This window comes from Hippoglossus stenolepis, chromosome 11 (assembly GCF_022539355.2).
Source record: "Hippoglossus stenolepis isolate QCI-W04-F060 chromosome 11, HSTE1.2, whole genome shotgun sequence".
NCBI classification, from domain to species: Eukaryota; Metazoa; Chordata; class Actinopteri; order Pleuronectiformes; family Pleuronectidae; genus Hippoglossus; species Hippoglossus stenolepis.
This window is the reverse complement of record NC_061493.1, coordinates 20406815-20433195: the sequence shown is the minus strand read 5'-3', so window position 1 is coordinate 20433195 and position 26381 is coordinate 20406815. Positions and strand designations below refer to the sequence as shown.

Genomic DNA, 26381 nt, shown 5'->3' with positions numbered 1-26381 from the left:
GGATAGAAGCGACAATCATTTGTGTAGATGCAGATTGTTTAATCTTAAAATAAAAATACTTTACTCTGTTTTGATTCAACATATTTTAATCCTCTAATGAACCTACTATGGTGCATTAGTTAGTACAAGTCATTTTCCTTAAGCTTCACATTGATCATAGTTTGTATAATTTGTTAATTTCTACTTCATTTAATTAACTTTATTTATAAAGTGTTTTGTTGACAAAGGTACAACAGGTCTTTAAAAGGAAGAAACAACACCAGACAGATGAAATGAGAATAAAACAATGGAACCTTAGCAGAGAAAATAGCAAAATTAAGCTGCAACACGACACCTCACCACTAGATGTCACTAAATTCTTCACCCTGAACCTTTAATGACGAGAAAAGAAGATATAGAAAAATAACAAAACATCTAATTGATGATCAGTGTGTGTTTTGATCTTTAGACTTTCTTACACACCCTGTTTTTTTTTATTATATCATTACATACACATTTGATTTATTGCTTTTAAATGCGCAGGAAATTCACTTTTATTTTGACATGGCATCCCAGCCGGAAGTGGAGGACATGACCTGCAGCTACCTTGACGGTTCTCCTCATTTTTCCCTCAATATTCAAGCGGAACAACTCCGGCGGATCTCGGGCTGGACTTTCCCACGAGTGCAGCAGGAGTCGGGCGGTCGGTGGCGGGTCGGTGTCTCGGCGAGGACACGCAGAAACAGCCCCGGAAAGACGATTAGCTATGACGGACAGTGACGGAGGGGCTCCGCGGGACCGCGCGTAACAAGATGAGGATTCCTCCGGTGAGTGAGGGGGGTTTGTTTCCCGGGATATCTCGCCGCTCCGCACGGTGAGGAGGAGCGGGTCGTGGGAGGGGGTGGGGGGTGTCACGGTGAGTGTCGGCGGTTGAACGGCGGAGAACCCCGATAAGGAGGAGGAGGAGGTGGTGGAGGAGGAGGAGGTGGTGGTGTTACGGGGATTTACGTCAATTACACAACGCTGGTAAATAAACACCCGCTGACAGGAATCACTCCGACGGGCTGCGAGCGACAACCTCGAGCGAACCGTGACCGTTAAAAACCCGCCCGGTAGCCGCGAGGACCACCGGGGCAGCCGCGGTGCGAGTGTCCGTCAGAGGAGCGAGTCGCTGCCGTCACTCGGCGCACGACTGCCCGCTGGAGCGTCGGTGGCTAACCCGCTTAGCTCCCGCACTGCCCCCCCCTTGTCCTGCGCTTCCACTTTGTTTATCTAGTTTATCGGACTCGTGCTCCCCCGCTGCGGTGAACCCCCGCACTCGGGAGGGGAGTGTGTTTTCCAACTCGTGGCCTTCCCCAGGTCTGGAGAGGACGTCGGGCTCCGGCTAGCAGCTCTGCTAATGCAACTCAACCCAAGTTCCCTCGGCTGGGTTGTTTTCCTGCAGCTGCTCCGTCTGTATCGAGCACCACCACCACAGCAGCTGTGGCTGAGCTCCACCCTCCGAGGCGGTGTCCGGCCTGCAGGCTGCACGTCTGGGTGCATGCTCCAGGCTGATGGTCCTCTATCTGCCCCTCAGAGAGTTAGGTGTGGTGTGAGGTGTGTTGTGTTGGTGCCAGGTCCCCCCCCCACATCATCTGGGTCTGCAGGCCTGAGTCTGAGCTGTGGAGGTGGATGTGTGGAGAAGCCCGGCCCAGTGGCACCGTCAGTGGGAAATTCAAACTGAACGTGCTGCTGAGGAGGAAGCCAGGTCACAAAATGATGAAGCAGAGCTGCAACTATTAGTTGATGAGCTCAAATCAACACCAAGGCCCAACTGTCTCCCTCTGTTCAATCGAGCTGCACCACTCACAGAGATCATCAAGATCCATGAAATAACGTAAAGCTAATATTATTTGTAAAGCCGATATTCACAAATCACAATTGCGACATCCTCTGTTCTTAACCCTCAACAAGACTGAGGATAAAGTACTAAAAACAACGGATTAACTGGGGAAAAAACCCAGAAACCTCAGAGAGAGCCAGGAGGAATCCCACTCCGTGGACAGTACGAAGTGTAATAGATGCCGTGTGTAACTGAGAGCATCAGCAGAATAACAGTATTCTACAGCATTGATTGATTAGAGGAAACAGTTTAGTCACGGATGAATACATGAATAATTAAAGTAAAACCAGGCATTAATTATGGAGACACAAACATCTATCAATACACCATATGTGAACACAAGAATAGTTAAGTAAAAGGTTACGATATGGTATCGACTGATCTAAATAGATGTGTTTGAGTTGTGATTTCTTCTTATTCGTAAATTCTACTTTACTCCCAAGTTTCCATGTCCCTAAATGGCAGAATTCGCTGCTTATCTTCATCGTATATTTTATAGAAAACTAAATATCCTTTTGGATTAAAGGCCAAACTAATTTAAGACATTTGAAAACCTTGGATTCTGCAGAGTTGTGAGCGGCCTTTTTCTTTAACTTCAGCCCCATCTTTAAGTGCATCCTCCAGATTATATTACCGCTAATGTTAAGGCTGCGTAACACCCATCATTTTCTTGTCTGGTCTCCTTTTGGCGTCCGTCCAGTCTGGCCTGGCTTGTGTTGGAGGTGAAATGCAGACAGGACATCTGAGAAGGGTTTGTACCTGTAAGCCAGAGGAAAAACGATACTTCTCTTCATCATTAAACCGTATTGAAACCCACGGGGGATTGACTGAGTAGACTGATCCAACAGGCGGCCTCTCATGTGTGCAGAGACTCCCCAGACGTGGGTTACTGTATGCTTTCAGAAAGTATTACAAGTCGGTCCCTGACGGCCGCCCGGCACCGTGTCTCTCTCTCTGTCTTGTGGTGGTTAAATGCAGATCAAAACATGCAGGAGAAACGAAGCTCATAACAGCTTCTGACACTTGCTGTGAAGCAGAGCAGCTCTTTGCAACACCAGGACAGCTCCTCTGTTCTTTACCTTCTTCAAACACATCTCGGTGGATTTACCTCTCCAACCTCCCCCGTCAAAGAAATGATCTTTTTTTTAGTATTTCAGAGGAAGAGTGTGTTTGTGACCTTTTCGTGGATACAAATCTGAGGCATGTTTTTCTTTTATATGTTCTGCTTTTCATGTCTTTTTTATCTGCAGCAGAGCTTTGAATTGTAATGACAAAATAAAGACTAAACACTTACAGGAGACAGGAGGAAAACTCCCAGTGAACTCCCGGTCAGGGCAGCAGACGTTACATAAAGATGTGTCACTCAGTCATGCGACCGTGTTGTTAGAAAGTGATGTCAGTCCATTCTTAAAGGGAGGAAGTGATCATTTGAGGTTTCCTGCGTTCACCCTGTGCAGACGGCGTCTGGAGTATGGATCTTAAAACGCTGTTTATCAGGATGTGAGCTCACAGACGTGGGAAGTTTGCAGCTCCATGAAAAAAAAAAGGTATAGTAGACGAACTTGGGGCAGAGCCTTGAATTCTTCAAGAACAATTCAAAAGTTCCACAGCTTTCTTCAGTCCCAAGTTGACCATAAAATGTCAGAAAGTTGTGAAAAATTCCCACCAAAGTTTCTTAAAGTCCAAAGTGACTTGTTTGCTTTCAGACATGCCCTGAAGTCCAAATTCTCCAGAGGTGAGAATTCAATTTCTAACGAATGCACTGGACACAAACTGAGAAATGAACGAGGTGCGAGAGCTTTTGTTGTAATGGGCCGGTGTCGATGTGCTGTAGACAAAAAAACAAGGAAATCGCTTTTCCTAAATTTGCTTCTTTCATCTGATTTTTTTATTTCCTTCCACGTATGATTTGAAAAGCATCAAATCTTAACATCTGAGTAGAGGAATATTTGGCCCATTTGCTTGAAAAACTTAGATGATTAATCGTTTAATATTCTTTCCAGAGATTAATCAACCAATCGTCTGACTTGCAGATGTAGTCCAAAGATATAATATACTCTATTCAAAATATCTGCTGATTTTGCTTGAAAAAATGAGAGAAACCATCAATTATTAAATAAACGAATAATCTGGTAAATAATCATCAGTTTAGTTGATAATAAATTAATAGTTTTTGCAGAACTGTCTTGTTGTTGTGCACAACAACTCACTGAGAAGAGCAGACTGCTGAGTCTTTTCATTTCCTCCTTGCTGAAGTCACTGCGTATGAAACTTTAATGAAACAATTCTTGGCAAAAAGGAGGAGCGAGGCACTTTTAATAAAAAAAACCCTCAGCTAAAACTTTCAGTTCAGTGTAAGAATCAGTCTCAAGTGCAGCCTTAAACGACACAAATGATTTATGGTGATGTCTTCCCAAATTCCCTCCCTCCGCCAATCGGCCAATAGCAGGGCTGCAGACGTTCTGCGTCATGGCCTCATCACAACATTCATCATGATTTAATACACAGCTTGTCATGGTTGTTCCCCCGAAAGCCTCCTCATCATCATTCATCGTTAACATCCTCTACGCTTCAAGATATTAAAGCACCGGAAAATGGGCTAATAATCACATGTTTTTAATCCTAAATATGGGAAAGGTTTGATTTTCTCTTCCATTGACTCAGGTTCCTGCTCGACGAACATCTCGTCTGGCTGGTAGATGGAGGTCCCTGTCCCTGTCTCCGTCTGCGTGACGCAGCCGGTGACGGGGCAACTCTTCATCCCTCCTAAATAGTTTAGGAGCCGAGTTCAGGTCTGAGCACTTTGGAACATTTATGCAGGACATTTATTCTTAATTAGAAGAAGAAATCTACCGTCTGTGTCAGAATCTAAACGTATGAAAAGACCGACATCGTACTTTTACACAGCTTCTTACGTTTAGCTACATATTTTTGTGTAGTTTTTGTGACACAGCAAAGATAAGAACTGGAGAAATGAATCAGATGATGGGTAACTGGTATTCAAGTGGTCCCTGCCAATGAGGCTGCGTATACAAAAATTTGAATTGGGTTCAGGTTGGGTTTGGGTTTCACGTCACATTCTGTCTGTAAAATGTCAGAATATAGTTCAAACCGCCTGTTTAGAATATGTCTTTAAATGTCTTGTTTTGTGTGACACACAGTCTGAAACCCAAAGAGTAGAATTTCCTCTGATGAGTCACAAAGAAGAACCTCAAATCCTGACGTCTGAGAAGCCGGCAAAATGATTTTTTTGTTGATTTATAGCTGCAGATTTATCATGTGTCGTTTAAGGAACCGAGTGATTGTTGCAGCTCCGGTTCCATGAAATTGTGTAAGGCTATTATAACGTTGAATAACAAAAATAACAGTCATAATAATAACCTAACATTTGTCATTTCCTTGCTGTCACGTGTATATATGTGAAAACAATCTTTCTCCTGGAGGAAGTGAACATCACAATCCAGGAAAAAAAAAATTCTGGAAGGAGCAAAGTTATTACTTAACTCAACCAGATGCCAGAATTACATGTATATGTTACATAACCAGAAAAATAAATGTCAAACTGCACTAATGAGTGGAAGGGATTTCCAGCTGATTGACTGGGAAGTGAGTGCGTCTCCCTTCCAGGAAACAACAACAGGAAGCAGAGTCTGGTTCTGACAGCGAGGACTTAACGAACTGCTTCAGCTTCCTAGCACATCCAGCTTCCTCACTGTTTATGTGCCTGTCTTATTTAATTATGCTGCCATGTCGGGACGTCCACTCAGGCATGCTTTATTGTGTTAGCAGTCTGTGAGGCCGTTTCATTATTAGCATGTCTGGCTCACGCTGGACGAGTTTGCTTCATTTGAAAAGGGAGAGTCTTGTTTTCTTCTCAGTCACGTTGCATTCAGTGTTTTTTTTCTACATGGAAATTAGGTTGGTCACACGCTGTCTCTGTGCATCGATGTTAATCTGAGCAAACGTCCACAAGCTCTGTTGTTCTGGCTGAAATGATCAGTGAATTGATGAGCTGTGGAACTTGATTAACTGTTCAGTTCATTCATTGAGTCAAAATACCAAACTTTCTCTGGCTGCAGCTTCTTTCATGGTAAAAGTTTTTACTGCTTTTCTGTGTCTGATGTCCCCTTGAGCTTGTAATGGACATTTATTTGTATTATTCTGTGGCATTTTATTGACCAAGCAATTCATTTAATTGACAAAGAAATCAACAGATTGTCTATGAAAGTTATTTATTAGCTGCATCCTTGGACGATGCAGTTATACACATTTGAAGATAGAGGCACATTTCAAATATTAATAATTAGTGGTTTGGAGCCATTCATCAAGTCTGATTACACATGAGAGGAGCTGTGTGCTTCTGAGACACTCAGATCTCACGCCTCTGCCAAGACTGAACCATCCTACACATGATTGTCTAGATCTTATAGTAGAAATATAAAATGAAAATGTCATAAAGCATAGTTACAGAAAGAGGGGGGCAAAAAGAACGTCTTCAACATTTGAAGGGTTCTTCTCAGACGCAGGTTTATCCCTCCTCCAAGTCTGGTGGAAATTGGTGTCATAGTTTTTGTGTCGTCCTGCTGACAAACAAAATACGTAACAAAGAAAGAGAGAAATTCGAAGGACTCTTAGACTCTTGGAGAGCGGCTGCCTCTGCCAAAGCTCACACCCTTTATCTGGATCTGCTCCAAAATATAATGGGTTCCTCTTTGGGCCTTCTACAAGATTTAATGGAATTCGGTTCAGTACTTTTTGTGTAATCCTGCTGACTAACACCGACAGAACTTCCTCGGCTGAGAACTTTCACATTAAGAGGCCGTATCGACTGTGATGTATTGTTGTTATTTAAAGTTGATAGATTAACTTGGAAAATGTTGTGTTGGATGTGGATCTTTGTTTTGGATGGACTGCACAGTCTGGATTTTCTTGTTCTACTTGAACACTACATGTAGCTGCCCGACATTTTTAATAAGTCTTTAGTTGATGAGTTGAAGTTCACGCTGTTTGAGTGACACGTCTAAAACTCCATGTAGCTTAAAGGACTATTTTCTTTCCCCGTGATACAGACACTCTTTCATGCACATATGTCTCCTTTAAAGCCTCTTTCCAAGTTTACATGTCTAAAAATACAACTCTACTCCTTCACGCACTTTGACTAAAGATGCATTATTCAACGCCTCTGCAGAGTAATTAAATCTTAATCAGGGATGGGCTCCTGTCCCCGTGTGTGTGTGTGTTCACGTGTGTTTGTGCGCATTCATGAGTACACACAGTCGACTGGAGCTTCACTGACTCATACGCTGCAAGACGATTTTCATTCAGCGTAAGTGGAAACTTACTCTGCTGAAGTGAAAGGAGCAGAAGTTGGATGAGGTTAAACTACAGTGTTCAGGTGATGTTTGCATTCAGTGATGACTTCAGGTGACGTGAAGGTCATTCTTTCCTCCTAAATTAGATCTCTCTTCTTGCAGTATTGCATTTTTTCCTCCTGTCAATTTTAAAAACATCTGGTTGTTTTTGTGCTCTGACTGGGAGGTTTCAGTGGGACTTGGGCAACCAGACTGGAGCTCATTGTTTCTTGCAACATCTAAAGCACGTGGATTTAGTTTTCAACAGTATTGATATTAAGTATGAAGAGTAAGTCAATGTGTCGGGATCTAAAACTGAATATTTTCAACTCATCACGCTCCATTTGGTCTTTGATGGCCTGTAGAGTTGTAATGTTTTAAAGTACTGTATTGATTTATTTTTATTCACAGATTTTTTTTTTTATTTGTAGGCTGAAATATTGGGTTCCACTTGGCTCTGACGGCCGCCTCCTCCCTCTGCCTCGTTCTCCGTGTGGATGAAACGGTTTAACCCGACAATGCGACACACACACACACACACACACACACACACACACACACACACACACACACACACACACACACACAAAGCCTCCTGTCGTGTGCCATCCCTGCTTTGTGCTGACAAGGTGTCCATGCTTGCATCTTAAACTAAGTGGAAAATGTGTTGACTCTGCTCGTTTCTCCGAGGCCCTCGCTCTGCGGAATATCTGGTCTCTGGTGTAATCCCTGGTTGCTCTCGTCCTTATGAGAATGACCCTGAAGTTCAGTGTGGCTGTTACTCATTTGCAATGCCACACACACACGCGCACACGCACACACACAAAAACGCACGCACACCTCATGCTCCACCACGTCCCATCCCAAGGTCTCCTCTTCAGCAAGGTCACTCTGGACAGGTTTACGCTGCAGTGATTCAGGCTTCAGCTGTTTTCCATTCATGACTCTGATTACCTTGTGGAGCTCGCGTGGATAATACCTCACTTTGTGATGATGACGATGAGCAACACACTATGCTGAGTACATCTGATTCAGGGTGTTGTTCAGGAACTATATGTCCTGGTCTGATCTAAGATGTTGTTCTGATTCATGATCCGCATGACGGGCGGAGCTGTTTGGGATTCTTTCCACATTTCTACACAACCGTGTGTCATAAATTGGAAAAAAACTTCTGTGGGACGCCCTATAGCTCCCCTGGTTTAGCTGTACAAACACTCACTTGTACTCAAAGAGGAACTGATCAGACTTTGTTGTTTAAAGATCAAGCTCATGTTCTTGGCGACTGCATTATATCAGGAATGCCTGAAGGAAACTACACTGAATGTGGTTTAGAATGTGGCATTTTTGGCCTCTTGAAAGAAAATGTTTTTTTGGTCACAGCACTAAAATTCACAAGGTAATTATGACTTGACCAAGAGGGCAAAGGTCAACTTCACCACGAAACCATAATGTTCTCATTATTCAATCAACACCATAACTTAGGAACAGAGGGAAAGATTGTGACCATGTTTCCTGCAACTTGACTGTTTGGTGGAGGCGTAGAACCACAAAGCAGTAACGCTAGTTTTTATTATTATAGTTTTATTTCTAACTCAAAATAACTATTCAGCTTTACATTTCTATAAATCTAGTGTAACAGGCAGCATGCTTGGCTGCACAGGCGGAGAAGCAGCTCTTTACTGAACTGTGTTTCCCCCTCTCTGCCTCAGGTGTGGGCGCTGGGCGCTTGCCAGACTGGGTGAAGTGACAGCTGAGAGGGAAACCTGCTGAGAGAGAAACACGGCCTGGGACTGCTGAGGAGGACCTCTGTGCAGGTGAGCACCGGCGAGAGGAAGGAGGGAGAACGGAAAAGAAGCACTGGAACTTATATTCCAGATTTTGACCATACTTCACATTTATTATCACAAAAGAGAGGACTGCCTAGTAAAGAATAAGTGTCATAGAGTTATACAGGATATTTCTACTTGAAAATATTACATTTAAGTGAGTATAGTACAAATGTATGAATGAGGAGATATGACTCAGGCCTTTGGAGCCTTTGGTTTTGAGGACACTCTCTCTTCCTGCCTCCAGGTTCACACGGCTGTCGTCAGGGTGGAGCTTCCTGACCCATGGAGAATTACTTCCAGGCCGAGGCCTTCAACCTGGACAAGGTCCTGGACGAGTTTGAGCAGAACGAAGGTGAGCCGCTGCGTTAGCTTGAGTAAGTGCAGAGACGAGACGGGGACAGACGGTGAGTCACTGTGCTTGAGCACACGTAGCTTCAGAGGAGCTGCGGTTAGGATGTCATTACGTAACCCATGCGTAAATCACTGAGTCGTCAGAAACAACAATCGGCCAGTAACATTTACAGGTTGTAATTGAGGGTGTGCAGAGAGGGAATAGCACTAATTGGATTTTCCATTTCCCCTGAGGTTTTATTAAACTGTGTTATTGGTCCAAGGCAAAAACGTTGTCTAATTTTACAGTTATTTTTCACAATAGGTAAAGAAACTGAGCTTCCACTGAGTTTATTTTCTAGTTAATGTCCAAGTAAACACTGAGCTGTGTATCTGCAGACTCCCTGCTCTCCAGAAGGAGTGATCAGATTATTAGAATGACTGGTCTCTGTCTTGATTTATCAAAAATGACCCCCAGAGAAAGTCCTGCTGACACACACACACACACACACACACACACACACACACACACACACACACACACACACACACACACACACACACACACACACACACACACACACACACACACACACACACACACACACACACACACACACACACACTGGCTGTATTGTGACAGCGCTGTGAGCTCAGTTTGTATTTTGGCTGAGTGATCATCTGTGGGTCCGCTGCTGGAGCTCCAGCTTGACAGATTAACGTTGTGTGTCTGAACTGAGTACAGCACATAATGAAACAGCTTAGCATGAATTCCAGTGGAGGGAGGAGAGTTCTGTACAGTAGCTGACACGGCTCTGTGAGAAAGTTGGTTTGAATAAATATCATCTAAGAATTTTCATTTGTACTACAGAGCTGTGATGTGTCATCTTGACTGATGGCTCCCGGGGGGGACAGAGCCACTTGGCCCACTTTTTTTTTCCGCCCAGTCCATCCACACACTAATTTCTCACTCCATGCCAACCTCATTTCTCAATTTGTCCCCTGGTTTGTTCGGCCATTTTTAGCTCCTTCGATCATCTGGGAGTGTGTATCTTTGTATCAGTTCTCGGTGCCGGTTCATTTGAGATTTCCTGTCTTGCTGTTGAGGAGCACGATCCGTTTACTGGGAGACACTTTCTCCTGTTTTCTGTCTCATCTCAAATGTGATGTGATACCTTCACGCTGTCCAGAAAATAAGCGTCATGACATGGATCAAATTCAATGCAGAGTGCCGTAAAGCTGCCGTTAGATGTGGAGTTGAACAATTGGTGCAATACCTGCAGCGCTAACTAGATCTAATTCTTTGTCTTCCTCTCTGTCTTCTGTGTCCTCCAGATGAAACTGACACACCTATTCTCTCCGATGCCAAGTGGACCCAGATCCTGGCCCCGCCGGCTCACCTGCTCTCTCTGAACCCCGCCCTGGCCCACGCAGACCTCAGCCCCCGGGAGAGTCCGCTGCCCTTCAAGAGTCTCCCCGACTCCTCCTCCAGCACCTCCCCGGGGGCAGACCCTAAAAGGCTCCCTGGTCCTGAACTTCCATCCTGGGGAGAGGAGAGGCCGGCGGACGTCCACAGCCCGCCGCTCCCCCAGCCCAACATCGGCAAACTGGTGGGAACCGACGACCTCTCGCCGCCCCCTGTGACGGCATGTAGTGCAGTGGAGAATGGTTGCGCTGCGAGCCCACAACACGATGGGCTTAGCGAGGAGATAAGTTCTCCTCCAGACTACGAGCCTGGTGCTTCGGACCAGGCGGTTACACCTCATCAGGAGGAGAGAGCTGCCTCAGCTGGAGGGGGAAGCTCCACTGTCAGTCACACTCACTTTACCTTCGAGCTTGGACAAGGACAGGAAGAGGCTCCGTCTGAGAAAATTCATCCAGATGTGGAAGCAACCACACAAATAAGGGAAGGTGTCACAAAGGAGGCCAGTGCAGCTGTTTTACAGGACGATATTCAAGAGAGACAAACTGCAAACTCAAACCAGGAACACCGAGAAAGTCTCCTGAATGGGGAGAGAGACGTTCAGTCTGGTTGCGAGGCAGAACAGAATGGTGCATGTTCTCCTAACTGGGTTGGAGACGAGAGGAGATGTGCTCCTGAGGGACAGATCGAACAGCTCCTCAGAATAACAAGCCTTTCCAATGGTTCTGAGCAGGAGAGGAGTAATCACTCTAAGCTGACAGACGAGGAGGAGGAAGAGGAGGGGGGTTTCTCTCCCTCTCCTGTCCCCTCTAAAGAGGACTCTGTGACCGAGGAGAAAGAAATGGAGGAGAGCAAGCAGGAGAGCGGCGATGGAGGAGCGCTGGGATCTGGTAGCATCCAACCAAAACTCAACAATCGGCTGCAGCCGGTCAGTGTTCCCTACGGAGGGGCGCGGCCGAAGCAGCCGGTCACCCTCAAACTCCAGATTCCTCAGCCGCTGTCCAGCCAGGTCCAAAACCAGCTCCTCAGCAAGAACAAGAACCTGGAGAACCAGTGTCGGAGGAGCACGCCGTCTGAAACAACCCTCAGTGTGACGGATCAGACCGCAGTCAGGGTGAACGGAGATGGTGTTGTCCACTCTCCTTCCCTGAGGCCTTCCGAGAGCCCAGACAATGACCTCCAGGCCGGACAGCAGGGCGCCCTGTGTAAGAAGCCTGCCAGCTCCCTGGGTGAGGTTGGCCCTGTGTGGGTGCCCGACTCCCAGGCTCCCGTCTGTATGAAATGTGACATCAAGTTCACCTTCACCAAGAGGAGGCACCACTGCAGAGCCTGTGGCAAGGTGAGAGGAGCGCTAGAGCGGCTTTAAAGGGGAAACACACACTTAAAAAACACTGTGACACACTTTGAAAACCAGGATTATACCAACTCACCTGGAATATCTGGGCTACATTTGTTGTGTGTGATAAATAACCAAACACAAGCAATGTGCTGTTTCTTTATCATATGATAATTTGTAAGGAACATTTCGAACACAGAGGAAATCCAATGAGAGAGGTGAAGAAACACATTAGGATGATAATTTAAACATCGCAATAAAGTGGTGTTTAAAATATACTGTTACATAAACAGAAAAGGTTTATATTTGGGGACGGCCCTTCAGAATAAAATAAACACCATGTTGCCGCAAAGTCATCTGGGGAGAGATGCATCAGAAAAGGCCAGGGTTGCACTTTCTGTACACTCGCCTGTACAGATTGATATACCAGAAGATTTATTATATTTAGAGTAAGATGCATGACATCAAAAAAAGGGGACTGAAAAATCTATTATCTCGATTGCTGTCGACACCTGCTGCGTCTCTGGTGCGGCCGGCGATGCCAACTAATGTCACCCTGTCAGCACAAGTTCAGGGAAAACCAAGAACTTACATTACAACACTTCAGCAGAAAACAACGCTCCCAGTGTCGTGCAGTGGTAAACTATTGCAGTTTGTGATAATGATGCAGTTGTTTTCCCTTTTACATTCCTGCACAATACACAGTGTTTTGATTTAATTCTTCATGCTGGGTTGCTCTTTTGCACATGCAATTTGAGCGGGGCAGTTATCTGGAATCAGCGATGTTACGGGCGATTGGTGCAGTCAGACAAAATACACCTCACTATATAGCAGAAACCGAGAGGAGAGGCAAAACGTACGAGGAGAAAACACAGGTAATATACACTGCAGGTTTTACACAAGAATAGTTCGATTTCAATAAAGAAGCTTGGTTTGGTTCCCTCGAGTAATGAGGGAATTAAAAAGCAATGCTTTCATAGATGAGTTCCTTTCTTTGCAGATACACTCAGTGGGTGTGCAGGTACATTTCTGGCATCGCGGCCACCCACATATGCAAAGGAGGGGGGGGCATCCGCACAGCGCTTTAAAGTGAGGATGTGGTCGCTGACACTGCACTGGAAAATTGCCGGTCTGCTACTTAATTTCCCAGGGTGGTAAACAAACAACACACTCTGGGAGGAGCTGGCACTGCAGTAACACTGACACCAGCACTGGGGCCACAAAAAAACAATAGACACAGCGGGGTCCTCGGTGCATCCACCCGCAGACTGGTAACGCCACAAACCAGCTTATGACAAGGCTGGGAAGCTCTGAAATGGAAATTATGCTCAGTCCAATTATTTACTAAATACATGTGTTAGTGGATAATGTGTAATGAGGTTCTAATCCAGGGAAAGTGAAGTAAACGGCAACAGCTTCAGTGAAGCACTACGAGTACAGGAAGTCAAAAGCCATAGAGTGAAACTTTTGCTGCACATTTGATCAGAACTTCTTTTCAATTATTCTCCTTTTTTAAAAATCTTGACGGTAAATGTCCCCGAGCTTCATCCAGTGTGGCACAAATGATGTGATCCTGTGTGTGTGTCTGTGTGTGTGTGTGTGTGTGTGTTATCTTGAAGGTGTTCTGTGCAACGTGCTGCAGTCTGAAGTGCAGGCTCGTGTACATGGACAGGAAGGAGGCCCGCGTCTGCATCACGTGTCACACTGCTCTGACGACTGGTGAGTGCCAGTAGAGAGTTAGTTTCTTACAGCGTAGAGACCACGTTCATGTTGTAAACCCTTCGTGTACATGTATGTAAACACAACTGAAGATGTCGCTCCATTTTAAAAAAGGGTTTAATCATTGAACATTTGAAAAAGGAAATTAAAAGAATGTTCAGGACAATGTTCCAATGGGTCCCTTGGTTATAAAATCATGAAAGGGTTGGCCATGATATATATTTTAAGTAAAAGTCAGTTTAACTACATCACTAAAAATACCTCTGTTGTTGACGGACTTATTAGTTGTTGCAATGTTATAATTTTTACTATTCCATACATTTAGAATCTTTTACTATGGTCATATCGCGCATGAAAGATTCCATTAGTTTTAAAATATAAAACAGTATATACTAGTACTATTAATAAAGGCCAAAGACAGTAAAAAGCATGTCAAAAAGTATGTTTTGTTTGAGAAATACTTTCACTATAAATAAATGTCAATATACAGATTTTTAAACGCAGATTCAACACAAGCACAACTTTCTGAGACACCCAGCACCTGTTTATTTGAAGTAGACTTTACTTACACTTTACTCACACACACATAGGCAGCTCCAGGCTTAGTCATGACATGTTCTGTCTGCCAGCTCAATCATGGGAGACCCCGACCACTGGAAACAACCAGAGTCCGAACCCCAACAACCCGGCGGAGTACTGCTCCACCATCCCCCCTCTGCAGCAGGCTCAGGCCTCTGGGGTCCTCAGCTCCCCTCCTCCCACCGTCATGGTGCCTGTGGGAGTCCTGAAACAGTCTGGCAACGAGGGTACGACCTTTACCAGGCTTAAAAATACTCGAAGCACTTTTCACCCTACACGTTGACAGCTTGTGCCCACTTCTTTTTAAAGTTTATTTTGTCCTGAGAACAGTTTGCAGTTTTCGTATGTGAGAATGTGGAGTTTCACTGTGAAATGTAAATGTGTGTCCCACGTGTAGGGTCCCTCACACGTGAGCAGAGGAGGGTGTGGTTCGCAGATGGGGTCCTGCCCAATGGAGACGCAGCCGAGTCCCCCAAACCTCCGACCTCCAGCCCGGCCCCCTCCCACTCGCTAGCCATCTCCTCGGGCTCAAGCAAATCCTCCACTTCTGATTCCTCAGAGGTAGGCACGGCAAATATTCACCCCCAGCTAATGCTATTAGGGTAGCGTGTGTGTGGTCATATTAGCCGGAGGAAGCCACAAAGAACTCTTTCTGTGGGACTCTTGGTGGTTTACTGGCTGGGTCATGGATTTTAGTAAGAAACATTCCTGGTTTACATAATCAGAGTTAGAAATCCCTGCAGTCTGAAAAGCTGGAATGTACTGGGCTCCATCAAAACCAGCATTTAAAAGGACAACAAGTTGTGTTTGGTTGTTTCTGTGGTTGAGCCCCACACTCACTGGACCTGAATGCAAACTGCCAGGATGATTCATGGCCTGTTGAACACAGAGATTGTTGCAGCTTGTAAACGGCTTTGACTGAGATTTCCAGCTGATGCTATGGAGACACAACTTGAGTATGAAATCCGACTTTCACCACGTGACACCGTGAAGGTCATACCGACACCATCTCCATAATGTATGGATTTGAATTTACTGCCAAAGGTTTCCATTACTGTAACGCGACTACTGCGGGCTTAACAGTGGGAGTAGAAAAGTGATGAGCCGTTGATTTACAGGAGCACTTGCTGTGCTTTTTCTCGCTGTTTTCATGGTTTAACATCTTTTTACTTGAATGTAAATGTGACAGAACATTCAGCCCCGGGTGAAAATGTTAATTTCACATGTCAAAATCAATTTAGTAGCTGCAGTGAGGTCAACGCAGCCGCTGAGAACAGTTGTGTGATGTCTTCTGTGACTGTGGAGGATCACAATCTGTCTGTGTAAAGTTTGAAAGCAGTTTACAAGACGTCAAGGGTCTTACTAAAGACATCTTAATCTAAAATTGGTGTCACCCCTGGATTCTGTCCCTGTGCTATTGCTTCTCACTGTGTGTTTAAATCGACGGTACGTCTAACCCTGCACCCTCCGTCCTCAGGCGGCCCACACCCCCGTTGCCCCGGTGGGCAGCCCCGTGGGCAGCTCCGTCAGTCTGATTCCGGAGGACGGGCTCCCTCCCATCCTCATCTCCACCGGAGTCAAAGGAGGTACGGGAGGCCACATCACAGGTGCTTGCCCTCATCCTCACCATTCTGCTGCCACGTCACTGCTGCTTCCGTTGTGCTGATTGAGCGCGTTTCTCATGTGCTTTACGCCACCGCTCATGTTGCGGCTGCTCATTGCCAACAAGAGAAAGGGAGGGGGGTGTTGTGATGATGTTTTGTGGGGGTCTCTCGCTGTTGTAATCTCCCTCTCCTACCTCACATTTAACTGCTTCTCCATTTCACCTCTTCCATTCTCACTCTGTCATCCCTCCGCTCTCTCTCATCCTCCATTCCTCCTGTGTGTTTATCTAACTGAACCTCCACTCCTCCCTCCCTCCCCCCCGCCCTCCACCCACCTCTTCTTCTTCCTTAACCCCACCTTAACCCACCTGCAGACTACGCCGTGGAGGAGCGGCCGTCGGAGATCGTCCTCATGCAGCAGCTGGAGGAGGGAGGCCCAGACCCCCTGGTCTTTGTGCTCAATGCCAACCTGCTCGCCATGGTCAAGCTGGTAAACTGTGAGTTACCCACTTTCCACTGGCCACTGACAATGGGCTGGAATGCAGAGCCACTTCTAGATTCAGAAGCATAATAGGGTTTAAGGAAAAGTGAAAAATACATTAATACATACAACATTCCTAAAGTTTAAGGATTTTCTTGTTTTTCCTGCCTGTAGAATGTTTTTAGACATAGATTTTCACGCTATTGCTGGATTCATTATAGCATCAAGCTACTTAAGTGATGACGTAAGGGTCTGTTACATAAATGTTTTTACAGCTTTATTCAGACGTGATGGGACCAATACAGAAAATATTTCTTTCTGAGATTGAAATGTTAAGTTATACGAGTGTTTTCTTCAGAAATCCAGTCATCAACAATGAAAATCCCGTTAAAGCTTTTCCCTCTCAACCCACAGACGTGAACCGGAAGTGTTGGTATGTGACGACTAAAGGCATGCACGCCGTGGGCCAGGCGGAGGTGGTCATTCTGCTCCAGTGTCTCCCCGATGAGAAGACCATCCCTAAAGACGTCTTCACCCACTTCGTGCACCTCTACCAGGAGGCCCTCAGTGGTAAGAACACAGCCAGCAGACAGACGCTCATTAATAGGTGTGTCTCGAGGTCCACGGGTGAGTCCGCCTGTCAGCTGCTTAAAAATGAGCATAATGTTCCAGCTCTCCTTTTTTTTGTTCCGTGGAGACAACAGGTGCACCCAGTCGTCCTCTATTTAGAAACCAGGTTACCGTCCGCTGCTGCTGAAGTGAAAAATGGCCCAAACATTAGCGTCCTGCTGTCAGGTCGCCTCCCTCCTCGCCGCTTGCCTTGCGTTTTTGACTCTGTATGCCGCAGAGCAAAAAACGGCTAATATCGGGTGACTTTGACGGCTCGCTCCCCTCGGGCAGTTTCCCCTTTCATGTTTGAGGCCGGTGGAAAGGAGCCATATTGTGCGTGTCACTCCTGGTTATGTCTCCATCAGTCAGGACCGGAGAAGAAGTGCTGGCTTTAGCAAGTCCCAGCCGCCGAGCTTTTGTCTCGCCATTCGGGTTATTGTGTTTCCTGCCGTCTGAAGCCACTGATCCCTCCCGTAGATCATTAGTAACATGAGCCCTTCGTGGGTAAGATGAGGTTACAGGGGCGAACAGGTAATATTTTACTCACTGTTTAATTCAGACTAAGCAAAGCTCTTTATTCTTATATTTTAATCTTATCTAGTTCATCTCATGCACATCTGTTTTTACTTCGTGCCCCAAACACCTATTACATCACTCTTCTTTTTCCGCCCACCTTCTCCTTGCCACCCTGCTGAGCCTTCCCTCTCCTATTTCACCAACCCCTCCTCCTCCTCCTCCTCCTCCTCCTCATATCTCCAGTATCACTGACCTCTCTCTCCTCCTCTTCTTCCTCGTCTCCTAAAGGCAACGTGCTGAGCCACCTGAGTCACTCCTTCTTCACACAGAGCTTCCTGGGCAGTAAGGAGCACGGCGGCTTCCTCTACATCAGCCCGTCCTTCCAGTCACTGCAGGACCTCCTGCTACCGAACCCGCCTTACCTCTTCGGCATCCTGATCCAGAAGTGGGAGACGCCCTGGGCCAAGGTCTTCCCCATCCGCCTCATGCTGCGGCTGGGTGCAGAGTACCGCTGTGAGTCGGGGGTTCACACTATAAACACCAGTAACAGTTCATGATTTAACTGAATGCTATTATAAAGCATTGACTCCACACATTAAAGGTCAAGGTCCATTAGAAAGCTCTTCTTCCTTCAAAGGTTCCCAGTTCCAGGAGAAAGTTCCTGAGGTTGAAATGCAGCTCAAGCCAACAAAACATCTCAAGTAAAATTCGGTGAAAGGCAGAGCAAGGAGAGTCTTTATCCTTCAATGGTTTGATTTAGTTTTTCCTTATGGTAAAATATTAAGATCCAGATTGATCTGGAGAGCTTACCTTGTCAGTCGACCTCCAGCTAGCACATTTTCTCACAGCTTCCCACATGGCCCAGGAACTCTTGTGTGCGTGCGTGTGTGTTTTTTTTTATCAGAGAGCTTCCTCTCCACCAAATCCCTGTCTCTCACTGCCAGACCTGCCAGCGCCGAGCGCCGCCTGGCTCCGTTAAGCCTCTCGCCGGCTTCCAGCGAGCACGGATAGAATAAATTAACAAAGCCAGATACAAGTGAAGCTCTTAGACACAAAATATTAGCATGAACATGAAATTAACCCACCACACAAGCAGCGCAGCTCTCCAGGCTCAGTGACCAGCAGAAGGTCGTGGGGACACAAATCCTCTGTGATGTGTGGTTTCAGGCTGAGATCGGTCTTCATTGCTAATCAGAGTTTGTGGTGAGATCTTATATCCAGCTGTTTGCTGAGATAAGGCTAAAAATAGTCGTCTAAGGAGCTTTGGTCCCTGGAGAAAAAACATCCAGCCTCATTTTTTCCCTTGTGGATTAGGAGTGTTCCTCCCGACTGCAGGCACACAGCATTGTGTTTGATGTGAGTCTGTGGGGTCTCGACATCAGTTCATTTGCATATATGAATGACGACGAGGGGAAAACACACAAAACAACAGTTGTGCAGTTACTAAAAATATTTAAAAAATCCAGGAAACATCTCACATACAGAAGAAAAAGGACAGAAATCCAAGAAGTCAATAAAACTATTTAATAAAAACAAATGAGGGATATTGTAACAACACTAAGAAATAGAAAATAAATCAAATTTCCTGTGCCCACTTTTCTGCTACTTATTATAATCGTGGCTGAAGCCAAAAAAATACTCGTATTGTTTCCAGATCAGCTTCGTTCTGCTCCAGTATTTGATCCATTTCCAGAAGAGAAAGGAACAATAACAATTGGCGCCGACATAAAAAAATATAATCACAGGGAACAATAAAAACACGTCTGTGACAATAGGTCTCTGTTCTACGTTTATCCATAACGGAATGATTTGTCTTTCCAGTTTATCCGTGTCCGCTGTTCAGTGTCCGCTACAGAAAACCACTCTTCGGAGAAACCGGTCACACGATCATGAACCTGCTCGCAGTAAGTCCTCTGTCTTCTCCCGAGCTCAAGGTTCAAGGTTAAAGAGCTCTGATGTACGATGTTTACAAATCACCTGCAGTACAGTTTTCAAAATGTAAGCAAATCGTATGTAGTAAATGGATTTTTGTCACGTAAAGATGTCGTTTACCAAGAGCCAAATGAATCGTCCAGTTAAAAACCCAGTGTCACTTATCTGTTCTTTCCTCTTTCTTTCTTTAGGACTTCCGTAACTACCAGTACACACTGCCGGTGGTGAAAGGGCTGGTCGTGGACATGGAGGTGAGGAAGACGAGCATCAAGATCCCCAGCAATCGCTACAACGAGGTGAGCGTCCAGCGTCTGGTATAAATATGGTCACATTCACACCTGTAGTTTGGTTCAGTTCATTCGGACTGAGGATTTATGATAAGTTTTATAAAGTTGCCCTTTAGCTCTTCTGGACGGTTCCATTTTTTTTTTACAAAGAAATCAAAAACTGTGAACAGGAAGCATCACAACTGCCGGACAGATTTGTGATGTCATCAGACCTGCGCTACAGGATCCACATGGGAAAACAGAGCAGCATAATGAATTAGATTTTCCCAAGAACAAATATATTCAATTAAATGTGACGTAAAACCGAGAAAACCAGGAAAATCCTCACGTTTCCTAGGAATGAATGAAATCTGCTTCTGGATCTCATGTTTTTTTATTATTATTATTGATGATGAACAAGTAGAAACAGGACATAATGTTTTGGGAGGAGTTGAAAATCAACATGGAAGCGAAACCAAGATTTTCCTTTTTATACATTCGCTGTCCAAGAGTCACCCTGACTTTACATTCTTCAATTCAAACATCGAAACATAAAAAGTGATTCTAGACATCTAGAGAAAACAGAGCTGTTTTACATGTTGCAGTATTTTATTACCAGCATGACACGTTTTCACTACACAATAAAACCCTTCACCAGACTTATCACAACAGTGGAGGAGGGTTTTCTAAGCTCATTGAACGTCGTTCACTCTGAGTAGGTGATATGTGACAAACTCTCTGCGGCTGAACGCGTGGCGTAGGCTGCCAAGTGGTTGTGACGCTGCTGCCTCGAGGGTGTGAATGAAATGTCCAACACAAGTGACACACACACACACACACACACAGTAAGCAGCACTTGGCAGAGAGGAGGAGGAGCCGTGCGTGGAGCGAGTGCTGCCAGTCGTAGTGTTTGGCTGCTCGTGCAGTAGCAGATGGGAGCCCAGTGAAGGAGCGACCGTCTCTCAACAGCTTGCAGACGAACCTTCAGCGCAGCAAGTGGTTAAAGCTCCAGATTTTCAGTTTCATTTCTGACTTGCAAAGGACAGCATCAAAGTGACACGGGGGGGGTTTACATGAATTAATATGTGGGATCTTTCAACTATTGCTATCCACCCGTGTCAGTGTCTCACTCCGCAGTCTGTCATCTCAACGCCATCGCTTTTAACTTTGCCTCAAGAGCCGCCGCAATTAGGCTTAACCAGGCCGCCGCTCCTAAGCCCAGTTTTCACTGCACACACCCACAGGGCGGATTAATTAGACACGGATATTATCTGTCCTTGCAGCTGATGAAGGCCATGAACAAGTCCAACGAGCACGTGCTGGCCATGGGGGCGTGTTTCAACGACCGCGCCGACTCCCACCTGGTCTGCGTCCAGAACGACGACGGCAACTATCAGACGCAGGCGATCAGCATCCATCACCAGCCGCGCAAAGGTGCTGCACAAACACACTCCTCACATTTGAGACTTCCTCTGCTCTCCGTCTGGTTCTTACTTCCTGACACTTCCTCTGTTTCCCTCCCGACAGACTCAGTGTTATTAGTTCTCTTGTTTTGTCTGTTTGCCCGAAGATAATTTGTGTTGGACCTGTGCAGTTGAAGTGAAGTTGATTATTCTTCCTTGTTCTGTCTGTTTGTGTGTTTTTCCAGTGACCGGCGCCTGCTTCTTTGTGTTCAGTGGGGCTTTGAAAGCCTCGTCAGGCTTCTTGGCAAAGACCAGCATTGTGGAAGGTGAGACCTGTGACAACAAACGACAGGTCGGCTTCACACAGGCTGAACTGTTTGCTGAGTAGATTTGTATGAAACGGTCAAACAAAGGTCACAGGAACCACAAAGACCCATGACCCTGTCAGCACACATGAATGATGGTGATGGAACTCGTGGTTAAACATAAGAATGTTTTTGGACACTTTGTCTTTTTCCTCCACCTGAAGATGGTGTGATGATCCAGATCACAGCCGAGACCATGGACTCTCTACGGCAAGCCCTGAGGGACATGAAGGACTTCACCATCACGTGCGGTAAAGCCGACCAGGAGGAAAACCAGGAGCTCGTGCACATCCAGTGGACGGAGGACGACCACAACTTCAACAAGGGGTGAGGAGGGAGGGGAGGAGATTCTTTTATGTCCCAGACAACTGAAGCGAAACGGCCTCATTCACGACTTTGCTATAAAAACTCATTATGCACATGAGTGGAAGCTCAGAGACACCAGTTCCCTTAATACACCGGATCATTTTGAGCAAGATCCATGAATTTTTCCCTGAGGAATTGTTAAATTATTCTCTATCTCATAATGTTAAAGTGAAAGAAATATCCTGGATCCTTCCCTTTGTTCAGGTCTGTGGCAAAGTTACATTGATTCTGTCTCATCCACCAAGTTTCCAGTAAATCAGTTCAGTAGTTTTTGTGTAACCCTGTTGACAAACAAATGCATGTCTGTGTCTTGCTCAAGGGCACAAGGGTTCTGTCTTCTCACCTACGATTGAATGCAAATGTTAAATCCAGTCTTGTTGTGTGTGTTTGGAAAATCCAGTGTGATCAGTCCGATTGATGGAAAGTCAATGGAGTCCATCACCAGCGTCAAGATCTTCCACGGCTCCGAGTTCAAAGCCAATGGCAAAGTCATCCGCTGGACAGAGGTACGAGTCCGAGGGGGCGTGACTCTCAAGCTCTCCCTGTTTCAGACGCTTCAGTGGATAGAAACTGCACAGGTCTGATTCCCGGTCGTGTTTGTCTGTGATTCCCTCAGGTCTTCTTCCTCCAGAGTGAGGACCAGCCCAACGGCCTGAGCGACCCCGCCGACCACAGCCGCCTGACGGAGAACGTGGCGAGGGCGTTCTGCGTGGCGCTGTGTCCGCACCTGAAGCTGCTGAAGGAGGACGGCATGGCCAAACTGGGACTGAGGGTCACACTGGACTCGGATCAGGTACGAGCACGGACGTGTGGAGCCGTCACCAACGTTTCAGTTTCTCTTCCAAGTGTTTGTCTCACACCTGTCCTCCTCTCAGGTGGGTTACCTGGCAGGAAGTAACGGTCAGCCCCTCCTGCCTCAGTACCTGAGCGACCTGGACAGCGCTCTGATCCCCGTCATCCACAGCGGGGCGTGTCAGCTGAGCGAGGGCCCCGTGGTCATGGAGCTGGTCTTCTACATCCTGGAGATCATCTCCTAGAAGACGCATACGTCCCCACCACCTCCTTTTCTTTTTTGTTTTTTAACCTTCCGACACATCTCACAGCCTCCGTCCCTCCGTCACCTCCCTTCAACTGTTTGCACTTAAAAACGAGCCTGAAAACTGTGCCGTGCCAGGTGGGGTAGCATTCCTCAAGTCAAACCTATGCATCCAGCCGCCGCCTGCTGGGCTCCGGAGGTCGCCTGGGGCCCGAGGAAGCTCAGAGCGGGCGCTCCGATCACACTGGGTCCGTCCGGATGCCCACACTGTGCACGACGAGTGAAGTGCCTGATGATGTGACCAGTACTTACTTCCACATGTTAGACAAATCAGTCTGATGGACCAGGCAGGTTTAGGACCACAGACACAGTAAAGAGGAGAGTAGAACTATTAATAAAGACGCTACATCAGGAGAGAGAGGCAGAGACATCACTTTATTCTGTTGGATAAAGTTGGATATTTATTATATTTAGACGATCAGTTTCATCAAGAAGTTTAAGCTGTTGATATGAAGTGATAATAATCTGTGGATGTGCAGCAATAACATGTAAAGTTTGGAGATTCGTGTGTTGACTGGTGTTGGTCCTAACAGCACAAAGTACGAACAGCAGCTGGACTGATGTGGTTCAGGGAGATGAGAATAGAAATGATTAAACTGACGATTATTTTCTTGATCAAACAGGTGAAAAACATCCGTTACAAATGTTTGATTTGATCAGTTTTCCTACAAAGTAAGACGAGAGGAAATAAAGTTAATAAAGTGTAAAAGTCCAGCTGGTCCTCAGAGGGACAGAAGAACAGAGAGGGGGACACTGGACCTTCAGCTGCATTTACACAAACTCCGTTAACTCTGCATCTTCCCTCCGGGTTGTGTTCACGTTCGTTTGTTTGTGCGTTAAAGCGTCACAGACGTGAAACAACCAGGAAATAACAAGTTGTTTCTCCGATTCGCTGCTTTGTTCTCGCTGACGTCGCTTTAGCTCTTTGACTCGAAGACTCTGGTTGGAAAGTTGATCAAATTCTTTTGCTCTTTTTTTAAACTTGCAGAGTATTTTTGACGAGCTAGAGTTGATTTGCCCTCACTTATGTTGAATCAGTATTAGTTAGGTGTGTGTGTGTGTGTGTGTGTGTGTGTGTGTGTGTGTGTGTGTGTGTGTGTGCCCCCTGTCTGACTCACTGTGGCAGCCTGAAGGCTCCTGATCAGGCCTCTGTAGCACGGATGCTCTTACGAGAGGAGACTCGTCCTCCACCGCTGAGACGTTGGGACTTATTTCTCTTTGGTCGCGTCACCAAGGAAACTACAAATCACCGGCTGAGGAGGGAGAAGGTGTCTCTGTGTGGTGGAGCAGATTACTTCTTCTTTTCTTTTTTTTTTAAGCGCCGTGGTTCTCAGTGCCTGCAGCAGCGATTCATCAACGAGGGGGAGAAAGGAAAAACATCCCGGCTTCACCTCCTTAAGCTTTACTCATCAATCACCAGATGCTTTACTTCATGGACAAACGTGTCGACTGCTTGTACATATTTTTTTTGTAGGCAGAACAATCTCCCGTCCGTCACGACTCTGACATGCGCAGCCTCCGGAGATCCCACTGAGAGACAAGTATTATCGAAGTGACCGTCACACACTCGTCTGCTGTGAAACCCGATTTCAGCCCCTTTGTCCGAAAGCAGCCGGCTCATGAAAAGGTTCCAATGCTTTATCCAGAAACTCAACGTGTACATAAATGGGGAAAAAAGACTTTTTAATCTCATCACAAATCATCAGCGCTCGGTGTTCGTCCGGATATAAAAACCCCCTTGAGTTATTTTAATCATACAAAGAGAATAACTGTCGAAGATGTAAAGATGTATAAATATATAAAAAAGTGTATTAAACTTGCAGAAGCAGTGCACTGGATTCTAAGCCATCTACAGGAGAGTGGAGGCAGGCGTCAGGGTCACTGCCACTGTGTTCTGGAAAAAGTTTCTCCAGCAGAAGAGGGAAGGAAAGTTTGGTGTTTGAAGATCTGGGGGGGGTTCCTGCAAGATCGACTTCAAGCTGAATGTATCTCATCTCATATTTTCTGCAGAAAAAAAACTCCTCATCCTTCCAAAAAAATCCATGAAATCAGCAGCATCCTGCTCCCCGGACTTTTCACGATTTAAAAAGTTTTGCAGACCTGCGTTAGGAACCGATCTTCGAGGGCTCGTCTTCGAGGGCCTCAGCCGTCTGGAGGTCGACCTGCAGCCCCTCCGTCTGCTCCGCTCTGCGCTCTCCCTCCGCAACTTGGACCTGGAAGATCAATCTAAAGAATGTATTCCTCCCGTTTCTGTTCAAATCGGCAAATTGTGTGTTTTTGTTTTTCTTTCCTTTTTCATTTCCTCGCTAGACTAATCACCAAAAACCTCTGAGCAGTCGTCCACCTGTGTTACGTCATCGCAGCAGAGCCTCCATCCTTAGTCGGGCTAATGTCAAAACCAGAAGGGGCTACGCATTAAAAACTTAAAGTACTGTTGTTGCAGAACGAGAGGTTTTTACTATCGGAGAAAAACAAATCTCGTCATCACAAGTGAGAATCAGACAATCACATGAAAACCTGCAGAAGAGCCGACACGTAGAGATGAAATTAGACCTGCGTTCGTTTATTACTCCATCCGAAGTATTTCACACGCCAACTGTAGCAAAGTCAACGTTAGTGAGAGCAGATTAAAAACCGCTCAGAGGTCAAAGGTCACCAGTTCTGGGTTAATTCACTGATTATACCAGAGCTGTGAATCTCTGCGTCGTTTTCATCAATTAGCTCAAATGAGGAGGAGACGTAAGGTTTTGTTTGTCAGGCTTCTCCCTGTTTTTCGGTTGAGTGTTAATTTTTTAGTTTTTTTTGCGTTATCCGACGTGTGCAATATGTCCTTGATCCAAAAAAAAAAGGTGCAATTTGTTTGAAAAAGTAGCATTATTCTTATTTTTCTTTTGTCGTATTCAGTTGTTACGATCCAAAACTAAACACTGCATGCAAACAGGAACACGCTTGAGAAACAGTGGAGAGTAAATCAGCCGGTTTTCTGCTCGTGGACGAAACGTGAAAAACAATCCACTTCGTCGCCGACTGGGTTTTTTGTTTGTTTTTTTTTTTCAATTAACATTGGTCGAAATGTTTGAAGCCAAAAACCATGTACATGTTTTTTCTTTACACTACAAATGTCAAAAAAAGTGGTCTTCATTAAAAAAACTGTAGTATATGTACAATAAAAACTTATACAAAATATAAATGAGTGATATCTGTTAAGGCTCGATACGTTTTCTTTACTTTATCAGACTTTTGGGGTCAAAGAAAGCAACAAATATTATTTAAAAACCAAGTTTTATAGATTATTCTGAAGTATTTTATCGATCT

General features: G+C 45.6%; 1 protein-coding gene across 4 annotated transcripts; it reads left to right on the top strand.

Moving 5' to 3' along the window:
• Window positions 1–462: 462 nt before the first annotated feature.
• Window positions 463–26252, top strand: zfyve9a (zinc finger, FYVE domain containing 9a). 4 transcript variants are annotated; one of them, XM_035169403.2, is made up of 19 exons: window positions 464–806; window positions 8922–9026; window positions 9286–9393; window positions 10707–12133; window positions 13750–13849; window positions 14479–14655; window positions 14826–14989; window positions 15906–16014; window positions 16407–16529; window positions 16928–17083; window positions 17927–18151; window positions 19460–19542; window positions 19762–19866; window positions 21120–21270; window positions 21485–21565; window positions 21769–21931; window positions 22371–22476; window positions 22587–22763; window positions 22846–26252. In XM_035169403.2, the coding sequence occupies exons 3-19, from the start codon at window positions 9324–9326 to the stop codon at window positions 23005–23007; spliced, it is 3579 nt and encodes a 1192-aa protein (XP_035025294.1). In that variant the 5' UTR covers window positions 464–806; window positions 8922–9026; window positions 9286–9323; the 3' UTR covers window positions 23008–26252. The 4 variants fall into 4 exon arrangements, with proteins under 4 accessions (XP_035025296.1, XP_035025295.1, XP_035025294.1 ...); XM_035169402.2 differs by having other exon boundaries at window positions 15906–16035; XM_035169405.2 differs by lacking the exon at window positions 14479–14655 and having other exon boundaries at window positions 463–806.
• Window positions 26253–26381: the final 129 nt, after the last annotated feature.

Excerpts from the sequence above, each read along its gene's own strand:
- zfyve9a (XM_035169402.2), top strand. The coding sequence starts at position 9,324 with ATGGAGAATTACTTCCAGGCCGAGGCCTTCAACCTGGACAAGGTCCTG. Across the intron at positions 14,990-15,905 it reads CCACTTCTGATTCCTCAGAG|GCGGCCCACACCCCCGTTGC; the intron begins GTAGGCACGGCA and ends CTCCGTCCTCAG. Across the intron at positions 21,566-21,768 it reads AAAGACCAGCATTGTGGAAG|ATGGTGTGATGATCCAGATC; the intron begins GTGAGACCTGTG and ends CTCCACCTGAAG.